The sequence below is a fragment of the Tupaia chinensis genome, unplaced genomic scaffold (assembly GCF_000334495.1).
Source record: "Tupaia chinensis unplaced genomic scaffold, TupChi_1.0 Scaffold000047_1, whole genome shotgun sequence".
Classification (NCBI taxonomy): Eukaryota; Metazoa; Chordata; class Mammalia; order Scandentia; family Tupaiidae; genus Tupaia; species Tupaia belangeri.
Window position 1 is genome coordinate 208,361 of NW_006159505.1, and position 11,227 is coordinate 219,587.

At 38.4% G+C, this 11,227-nt stretch overlaps 1 protein-coding gene across 1 annotated transcript; it reads left to right on the top strand.

Annotated features, from left to right (window-relative positions):
• Nucleotides 1-6,715: 6,715 nt before the first annotated feature.
• On the top strand, nucleotides 6,716-7,693 carry LOC102473738 (olfactory receptor 51I2). Its single transcript, XM_014590097.1, has one exon. The coding sequence runs from the start codon at nucleotides 6,716-6,718 to the stop codon at nucleotides 7,691-7,693; it is 978 nt and encodes a 325-aa protein (XP_014445583.1).
• Nucleotides 7,694-11,227: the final 3,534 nt, after the last annotated feature.

Here is an 11,227-nt window from a genome sequence, read left to right on the forward strand (position 1 = left end):
CAATTGCTAAGACATGGAACCAACCCAAATGCTCCCGTATGGGTGAATGAACTGAGAAACTGTGGCACATGTACTCTATGGAATACTATTCAGCCATAAAAAAAAAACCTGGCTTTTGACAGAAAGTGGAAGAAGATGGAAGATTTGCTGCTGCGTGAAGCAAGCCAGTCTATGAAGGAGAGACATTGTATGTCTCCTCTTAATAAATATCAAGTGTCTGCACTCTCTGACTGAAACTGATTGATCTAAGGTTGTACAAACACAAGAGATGGGGGTTAGTGCCAGATGCCATGTGTGGAGAAGCAGGACCTAAGGAAGGACATTTGGAGGAGGGATACAGAGGCAGAGCATTGATGGGATGGGGAGGTGTGGTGTTATCAGTTGAAGATATTTTGATCAACTGGACTAGGGAGAAATGCTCATATATTTAAATGTCCACTTTGTAAGCTAAATAATGTGATTGTATGTATGTAAAAAATTTAAAATAAAAAAATTTAATTAAAAAAAAAAAAGATTCACCAACAGGGGATTAATTAAGTAAAGAAGACTCTATTCATTTGGTGGGAAGTCTTCAAAAAGTTTGTGGAAAATATATATTATTTTAAAAAAAAGACATTGAATGTCCCCACTTAATATATACTGAATGACCATGCTCTATGATGGAAATTGAAAGATTGGAGAATATGGAAGCATAAAGAATGATTGTGAATGCCAGCGAACCATGTGGGAGGAGATGGGAGATGGGGAAAGATGAGAGGAAGGATATAAAGGAGAAAAATACAGAGGCAAGACACTTAAAGCACACAGAAATGGAGACTTGCCTGTTGATAATGTGTATGACAATATCTGCAAGGTATTTATGCTGGAAAAGTTTATTTTACTAGCTGATGCTATGTATAGTAATTAAATGTTCAAAATAAATAAAAAATAATCAGGACCAGCAGTTGGCATAATGGCTATGTCACTGGACTGCCATGTAGTCGACCGCAGTTCGAATCCTAGACCCGGTGGCTTAAACTCACACTGGGTGTTTGTGCATGCGTGCCCAAGATCCCAAGAGGAGAATGGAGGAGAAGGGATTGCAGCATGGCCATCTCCCCTGGGGGGTGATTTCTTGCTTTCTGTCTCTCTGTTTTTCTGTCTTTCTGACGACTGCACATGTCTTAAAACAAAAATTTCTCCCAAAAAAATTAATAAATAAATAATGATAAATAAATGATAATAGTAATAACATGCAATAGTGTGGGAAAGTAAAGAGACAGTAGTGGGAGGGAACTTTATGAAGTGAAGGATGAGTCTATTGATTTTGTGGGAGAAAGAGTGGTTAAGTATGACTAGAGAAGAGAGCAAAATGGTAGAGGGCAAGTCTGCATAAGAAGAAAGGGATCACACAGAAAAATCTGTTGAAAAGGAGAGTTACCAGGTAAACAGGTTAATGAGTAAAGAATCACTGCAAAGTGTACTGTGTCCTGTCTCCAAAATTAAAAGAAAACCAGAAGGTGCAGAGACCCTTTCTTCGTGGGAAGAAGTACAAGATACCATACTTTTACTTTGCAGAGGGTGTGCTGACAGGACCAAGACCTCTGAAACCACTAGGTACATTAATGATTCAGCAGGCTGCTGAATTTGTGAGTATTCCATCTCCACTTTCTGCTATGCATCTATCTTTTGGGGTATTCAGGAACTTTCAACTTCCTGATTTCCAGCATCTTGGTTGGCAGGTCTCGTGTTCAAACAGCGTGTTCATTCAGTTTTTGAAGGCTTTTTGGTGAATATTGCTTCTCTTTCTATAAAACAGACTTGAACTTTTTCTTACAGAATCTTTAATGTATTTATTTTTCCCCAGTATTCTGACTCTGGGTTTGGCTATCTGTGCTCTTCCACAGTATTTAGTGACACACTTTTTCAAAAAATTATGTGAACGTCTGTTGAAAGCATGTGTTAGAGGGTTGCCTGGATAACTAAAGACTTTCAACATTCTGTAGAATTCTTATTTTTCATACTTGTAACTTCCCTGTGATTTACTTTCTTTTCAATATTCCCTGCAGCCTTCAATTGGAGGTTTTTATCCTGAGGGGGTAATTCAACAGACAGCAATTTGTCTTTGGCTCAAAGCTCCATATCCCTGGGGATGGGCTGCATTCTCTGTAACACCATAAAAGAAGAGAATCTTAGCTGAGGAAGATCTCTGGACATTTGTAGGATGTGGTACCACAGACCAGCCTGGAGCAGCAGCCAGGGTGAGTGAACAAAGTCTGGACTCACACCATTCTCTATTTTCAGAGTGCTGGAGGGCTCCTTGTCACTCCCTCCTCTGTCCCCCAAACAGAGAAGAATCAAAGAAAAAATAATGACAGAAGGTACAGGTAGCAGAGATAGAAGGAGATCTGAGTATTACAAACCACAGATGTAGGTCCCATATTCAATATGGAGAAGAAAACATGACGACTCCCTTTCTATGGAGTCCATGGATAAACTACCTTAACAAAGGGTTCAGAAATCCAGACTCTTTCAAAGTAAGATGCCTAAATGGGTAATTCAAAGTAGTTGTGGTTAATGTGTCTAAGACCTTCTAGGCAAAAATTCCAGAAAAAAAATAACCAATGTTCTGTTTGGCAATAAACAGTATGGTCCACAGATTTCTCTGGTGAATATTTTATTCATTCCTGATTGATTTTCTGATTTGTACTCTGTGTTAGAGAGTATTCTCCAGAGAAACAAAATCAATTGGCTCTGTGTGTGTGTGTGTGTGTGTGTGTGTGTGTGTAGGTGAAGAGAGAAAGAAAGACTTATTTTTAAAAATTGATTCATGCAATTGTGGGGACTGATCAGTCTGAAATCTACAGGCAGACTGATAGCCAGAGACCCAGAGAAGAGTTGTTGCTGTTGCAGTCAGGAGTCTGAATGCAACTGCAGTGCAATTCTTCAGAGAACTTCAGTCTTATCTCTTAAGGCTTTCATCTGGTTAGGTGGAGCCCACTGACTTTATACAGGGTAATTACTTCTACTCAAAGTCTATTGATTTAAACTTTAATCACATATAAGGAAAAATTCTTCACAGTCTACATGTACAGTGATGCTTAACCAAAAGCCAGGTACCCTGGCTTAGCCAGGTTGACACATGAAATTACCCACCTTATGTAGCAAATTCTGTTGAATAGAGCTTTGTCACTATGAATCCAAATTACTGTTTTTGGAAAGCTCAAACTAGTTGAGAAGAGAGATAGATCAGAAATTCCTTTGTAATTGTGTGAACAGGATATTTTAAAGGTATAAATTAATGAAAAGAAGGAAAGACAAAATGCTTGAGGTTGGAGTGGCTAAACAAAAAAAGTGACATCAAGACAGCCTGAGAGGAAGGACAAAAACAGAGCAAAGTGAAAAGGTGGGAAAATAAATAAAAACTGAATTTCAAAAACACTGGATTTTTAATCATCATATGACAGACCTCAGAGGATAGAAAATGTAGTCAAGGGCTCTGATTTGACAGAGGATTAAACTAGGGACTATGAGAATAAACTAAATCTGACACCAAGTACAATCTGTTGCCAATAGTGTAGCTTATTTGAATGGACAAGGAATTTGGTATCAAACAAAAACAAGATTAAATTGTCCTATCATGTCTCCTAGATCAAGACTTGATTTCTCCATGCTACAATGTCTTCATATGTATAAATGTAGAAACATGGATCTACCTCACAATGTTGTTTCCAAGCTGAGGATAGTATATTAAATTTATTTCTATTGTACATATGACATGGAAGTTACTCAAAACAGAATAGGACTGTCGAAGTCATCTAGACCTAACTGAATCCCTAATATGTGTCACATATATGCAGCATCACCCAATGAGAGGGCAGCACAGATTATTTCAAAATCTCTCCTCTAACTTTCTATATTAAAAAAAGCTGAAATGTATTCATTTCATGGTCTGGGTTAGTGTTACTTCAGAACTGCTAGACTAGAGAGCAAACCTATGGGTCTCTTAACTGCAGTTATCTTGGGTGTTCTAGTTCTAGAAACTTGCAAAAATGTATGCTCAAGTGCCAATAACGAACTACAGCTATGTATTGATGGATGGACACAAAAAATTAGTACACAATTCACTGGGACAACGTGTGCCAGTTTGAGGGGGCACATGGGGAGATTAAAATGGTGGAGACAGCTTGAGGACTTTCTAACAGGATTAGGGAGAGAGGTGTTTCTGTAAGGTCAGAGCAAGGATGTCAGCTGAGTAGCTGTTCTAAGAAACCATAGGAGAACTGATGAGATTATGAGCAATGTACTTAGTGACTGAACAAGGAGAGGGAGAGCATAGATGTAAAGTCCCCTGGGCAAGTAGAATGAATTGAAGGTAAGATATCCACCTGTCTTAATTTTATGTAGATCATGTGTTGACAAGGTTGTGACCACACATTTGTCTCCACACATCCCCAGCAGACTTTTATGGCAAGGCATAGAGAGATCCAAATATGTGAGATTCTTCATTGCCATAGTAAAGATCCTTTGTTCAGAAACCTAACCAAACTCTTCTTAAATTTTTTCTCTACATATAGTCATCTGTAAATCAAACAAGCTCATGTCAAATTTACCCCAACTGTATAGTGTGTGATTACTTGGAATAGGGCCTCATTCTCCCTCTTCATCCAAACCAGCCACTGATTCTAGTATTTGGAGTCTAAAGGACCAGAGTTCCCCTTTTATTTGCTTTTTCATCATGAATTTACAGGCTTTTCTATTATTTATCCACTCAAATTAGCAGAAGTTGACTGGAAAATTACTCTGTTGTAGCTATTACAATATGCAAGCATTACATGTTAGCAAGAAAAAAAGTATGATTGCCGGGACTAGTAGATGGCATGATGGCTAAGGTGTTGAACTTCCTCATGTCTGACCATGGTTTGAGTCCCAGAACCAGCAGCCTTAAAATCATGCCAGGCACATGTGCAGGTGTGTCCAAAATTCTGAGAGGAGAGAAGAATGAAGGAGAAGGGGTTGGGTGTGGCCATCACCCTAAGGGTGATTTCTCACTTTCCCTCTCACTGTCTTCGTCTCTCCCTCTTTGGCAAGCACACACAACCTATAAAAAAAATTTAAAAAAATAATAAAAGCACCTACATTGTTACTATATTCACAGATTTTAACATGTAATGAGATAAATTCAAAAACATCAAAAAGAGAATTGTAAGTCTTAAAAATTCATTGTGTGGTATAAAGGAAATTAAGTGTGTGCTATAAGGATCATGAATGAAGTCATTCAAAGACCCATGAAAAGGATGATTAAGAGCTGAAAGAATGAGAAGCCAGCTAAGGGTAAAGCAAGAAGGAAACCACAGACCACAAGACCCCAACATGAGAGAATAGTAGTAGCATCAATCTAAAAATTGAATGAAGAGTAGAATGCTAAAGAACGCCAAGCAATAGGTAGTGCAACATGACAGTGAAGACTCAGGCAGGTGCTAGCTCCCAGGAATCTGCAGGCCACATCACAGGGATGTTGTCAGAGTGCTTTAGGGAGCCATTTTATGATTTTTAGCAGAGGAGTAACATGAACAAGCTATTCTCTGGGCCCTCAATTACATCATCCCTAGAGTTCAAACGGTAATCCCTTCAGTGCCTATGTTATGAGGATTAAAGAGGTAATGGTAGTGAAAGGTTTTTGAGAAGCTGAAAGTGTTAGATAAAAAAAATAGTAACAAAATTCACATTTGTAGGGCATGCATGACAGACAGTTTGTTACATACTTTGTCTTATCTAAAGAAGCCACAGGAAAGAGTTCCGGACTTGGAATCAGAAGGAACAGGATTCAAATTCCAGGCCCACAATTTATGAGCTAATCAAACACTGTAGAAACCATATCTCTGGATTCTCAGTTTCCTCATTTGTGTAATAGGAGGGAAAATGAGGTCTAGTTTAATTTCTTTGTTGACTCTGAGCATAGAAAAACCAGTAAAAAATGCACAAGCACAACTCATTAATTTATTTCACTTTGAAAGTTGATCATAGAAACATTGATAAGAAAAACAAGATTTACCTCAGGAAGAAATTATCTCAGACAGAGAAAACAAAGAGAAAAACTTAACAGAACAGCTCTTCACTCACCAAGACTTACCCTCTGTAGGGCTGAGTAAACTCTCATCCCATTTCTCTGTGCATAGCTGAGTCAATTCTACTCTTCTCTTTCCAAATATGCATTCTCCATTTCCTTCCAGGCATATAGGAATAACAAAACTTCAATTTGTACAAAAGAAGACACTAACTAGGTTCTCTGAACTCTAAGGATGACTTCCTGGCAGAAAGAATCATGTTCCACCAGCACATCTAGGCATCAACCTTCGTTATGATGAACTTTTGAAAACTAAGTAAAAGCATGTAATATTATCATAAATTTTGTGTTTCCAATCCTGATTGAAAAAGGTTATGTCTCAAAAGATATCAAAAAAAAGTAATTTTTCTGATAAAATTTTTAAGTCAATATGAATGCATTACCGTAATACCTGGAATACAATAAAATAGGTAATGAGTGAAGGTTGTTTGTTATTACCGTACTTTCTACACACACGAGTAAATAGTATTAAAAATTGTAAAATGTAATTTTTAGGCTTTTGACCGATGTTTGACCTCTCTCCTTTTTTTTAATCATCCTAGATCCTCTTCGCATGTGCACAGATTGAAGAGGTCAGGACTTCCTGGAGCCTGCAACTGCCTTCTGAGCATGCTCCCTTCCCGGGCCGACATCAATATCTCCTTCTTCCAGCCACCTGCCTTCCTCCTCATTGGCATCCCAGGGCACGAGGCCGCTCATGGCTGGATCTCCATCCCCTTCTCCTCCATGTACACTGTGGCCCTCACTGGAAACTGCCTGATCCTCCTGGCTATAAGGAGGACCCCCAGCCTGCACCAGCCTATGTACTACTTCCTGTCCATGCTGGCCCTCACTGATATGGGACTCACCTTGTCCACACTGCCCACCACCCTGGGTGTTCTCTGGTTTGACTATCGGCTCATTGGCTTCAATTCCTGCCTGGCCCAGATGTTCTTCCTGCACACCTTCTCTGTAGTGGAGTCCTCAGTGCTCCTGGCCATGTCATTTGATCGCTTTTTAGCGATTTCTAAGCCACTGCGCTATGCAGCCATCCTCACAAATAATGTCATCATCAAGATTGGGCTAGCTGTTGTGACGCGAGCCTCTTTGTCCCTCTTCCCTGTGCCCTTCTTGCTGAAGCGACTGAATTTCTGTCCAGACAAGACCCTCTTGTCCCACTCCTTCTGTTTTCACCCTGATGTGATGAGGCGGGCCTGTGATGATATCACTATAAACATATTCTATGGGCTGTATATTGTAGCGTCCACTGCAAGCATAGACTCCCTGCTCATTGTCCTGTCTTATACCCTCATCCTTCGCACAGTCCTGGGTCTGGCTTCTCCCAGAGAGCGTGTCCGAGCTCTCAATACCTGTGTGTCTCATATCTTAGCTGTCCTGGTTTTCTTTATCCCAGCCATAGGTGTGTCCATTATCCATCGTTTTGGAAAGCATCTGCCCTCCATTGTACATGCTCTGGTAGCCTATGTGTACTTGTTGATCCCACCTGTACTCAACCCCATCATTTATAGTGTCAAATCCAAGCCCATCAGGGAGGCCATGCTCAAAGAGTTAAGAAAGAAGAGGCAAGTGCATGAAGTAAAAAACTGACCATAGGATATAAGCTAAAAATACGGCCAAACAATCATACCTTATGTCTTGTTGTTTTCTCAGCGTTCTGACCCAGATCTATGATCCAAAGTGTAATGAGAGAATTTAACCCATAAGATTGCTAGGTGAAGAACGGTCTTCATTCCTTCTGCACTCACTAACTTTGGATTTGTATTCAGTGTTTACTTTTGAAAAAAGTCTGTGCTCATCACTGGAATAAAGTAAGTTGAACTACATGTAGTTTCTTCTATTATTAAATGACACAGTCCTGTAAATATGCCATTATATTAAAACATATAATAAGACTGTAACAGGCACACACTAAGTTCTATAGAAAATTAGAAGAGTGTTGGGGCCAGCAAGTGACATGGTGGTTGTGGTGCTAGACTCCCACATGGCCTACGGCAGTTTGAAGCCCAGATCCAGGGTCTTGAAAATCATCTGGGGAATGTGTGCATGTGTGCCCCAAATCCCAAATCCCAGGAGGAGAATGGAGGAGAAGGGATTGTAATGTGGTCATCCCCCCTGAGGTGTAACTTTTCACTTTTTCTCTCACTGTCTCTCTCTGACTCTCTCCAGCAAGCACACACTCTAGAGCAAACACATTAGTAAAAAAAAAAAAAAAAAAAAAAAAAAGAAGAAGAAGAAGAAGAAGAAGAAGAAAGAAAGAAAATAAAGAATAAAACTCAGAAGAGAGTTTAGTGTCCTAGCAAAAGGAAATAAGAAATGATCCATATAAGAAGAAGACTAAAAAGTGAATAGAGATTTGTCTACCAAAAAAGCCATACTTAAAGCAATACCAATAAAAGAAAAAAAATTACAACTGAAACTAAAGTGCGGGAAAATTTTATGTATTTGTGGAAAAGTGGTCAGAGGTGGTTCAGCATAATCTGTATGTGTCTGCGTTAGAGGGAGACTTCCTAGAAATTAGTTAAATGATGGCCAGTTGAGAAATCTGTGGCAGATGGGAGGAAAGACTTTCAGACCTGATTGAAACAGTCTTCAATTGTCATTTAGAAATCAGCCATGGAAGTCTACCACATTGTGAAGGGCATGCAGACTTAACTTATAAATTAGAATGTTGAAAGTGGTAAAGAAACAGAAAGCAAGGAAACAAATTAGGAAGTTATTTTAACAGTTTTTTGGGGAAAATAATAAACTCTAAAATTCAGTCATTGTCACTAAAAATAGGGGAAAAAGGTATATTTATTAAAAAAAAATGTTGGGACCAGTAGATGGCATAATGATTATGTCGTTGGACTCTCCACATAGTCAACCATGGTTCAAGTCCCAGACCTGGTGGCTTAAAACTCATGCTGGGCATGTGTGCATGCATGCGTAAGATCCCGAGAGAAGAATGGAGGAGAAGGGATTGCAGCATAGCCATCTCGCTTTCTGTCTCTCTGACGAGCACATGTGCCCTATAGGAAAAATCTCTATTAAAAAAAAAAGTATCTATGAATTTTCTACCCCCGTGTACTGAAAGTGCCCAAGAACAATGACAGTGGCAGCAGTGAACAGAGCTAACACTCTCCTACTGCTGTCTAAGTGCCATTCTCCACTGCAAACAACCTGATATCCTGGAGGAGATGACTAAGTCAAAGTATGTAGTATGGAAAATACAGGCAATATTGAAATAGATTGTACCTGAAATATAAAGAACACAAAGAGAGTGAAGCCATGTACTAAAAATAAATACACACAGAATCCATTGAAGGGATTAGCAGTAACCAAATGTACAGTGAAAATTGAGACATTAGTAATTATTGCTTTAAGGGCCAGCAGGTGGTGTGGTGGTTAAGGTGCTGGATTCCCACATTGCTAACCACAGTTCAAGCTCCAGATACAGCAGCTTGAAAATCATGCAAGATGCATGTACATACATGCTAAAAATCCTGAGAGAAAACTAGAGGAAAAGGGATTATGTGTGGCCATTCCCCTCCTCAAGGGTAAGAGGTGAGATTTCTCACTTTCCTCCTCTCTGTATCTCTCCAGTGAGAGCACATACCCTATGGCAAAAAAAAAAAAAATTATATATATATATAAAAAAGGCTAGATCTCATGTGGCCATCTGAGCAGTATGAGTCCTAGATGCAGCTGCTTGAGAAATACATGTGTGTATGTGTGTATGCAGGCCCAAAATCCTGAAAAGAGAGAGATTGATGAAAGAGAAATAATTGCAGCATAACCATTCCTCATGAGGAAGTGCTTTCTCTTCTTTCTCTCTCTCTTTCTCTTAGTCTTTCTCCAACAAGCACATTCAACCTCTTATAAAACTCTAAAGAATTATTAATAACTTTGAAAACAATGAATAATAACTAATTGATTCTTTTCTAAAAAATAGTCTATAGATACTCAGAAGAAAGGAAAAAATGAAATTAAAAACTTTACGGACGAATGTATTAAGTGCAAAAGCAGATAAATTTTAAAAACTACTTTTGTGGCAACTAAGTATCATAAAAAAGAATAACCAACAAGTGCTCATTGGATTGGTTGAGAAACTGAATAGTCAGCCAGGTGATGAAGAAGAGACATTGCATTTCTCCATTTAATATATATCGAGTGTCTGCACTCTATGACCAAAACTGAATGACTAAAGTTTATAGAAACTAAGTAAATGGTTATGAATACCAGATACAGAGTGGGAAGAGGGGAGGTGAAGAAGTAAAGTCTGAGGCAGGACATTAAGGAGAAAAATAGAGAGGTAAAGCATTTATGGGACAAAGAAACAGATTATTATCTATTGAAGATAATGTTCTATCTAGTATGGTGAACAGGACTGGTTAGAAATGTACATAAGTAAAAATATTCATTTTGTAAGCTAAGTAATGTGATTGAATGTATAAAAGAAATAGAAATAAAAAGAAACTTTCAAAATTTACTGTAGAACTTATTTACTAAATAGAAAATAATAAATACCCAAAACAGTAAAGATTGGTAATTAGATAATCTGACCATTAAAACTTCTATTATCAACAATAATAATACAACATTATATATGTACAATTCTTTTCTTAAAATTATTATATATATATATTAAATTGCTATATATCACTTAGATTGTAAAGATATTTTACCCAACATGATCTATGCCGCACATCAGGTGAGTTGAGACTACTATACATGACATCATCAACAGGCAACAAACCATATCTGTGTCCCAGAAATCTCTTACTTTTCCTTTTATTCCCAAATTTTCCTTCCTGCAGTCTTCCCCGCTTCCACTGTCCTTCTGCTTTGTCCCCAGTGTTCCTAACAATTTTCAATTTTTTTATGTCCTCCAGTCTTTCAGTCTCTACTGTAGAGTGTAGACAGTTGGCATATGTTAAGTGGAGACATACAATGTCTCTGTTTCATAGCCTGACTTGCTTCACTCAGCAATAAATCTTCCATGTTTGTCCACTTTCTATGAAATGCCAGGGGCTTGTTGTTTTTTATAGCTAAATAGTATTCCATGGAGTATATGTGTCACACTTTTTCAATTTATTCATCTGTTCGTGGACATGTGAATAATGCCACAATAAATATAGTTGT

Excerpts from the sequence above, each read along its gene's own strand:
- LOC102473738 (XM_014590097.1), top strand. The coding sequence starts at position 6,716 with ATGCTCCCTTCCCGGGCCGACATCAATATCTCCTTCTTCCAGCCACCT.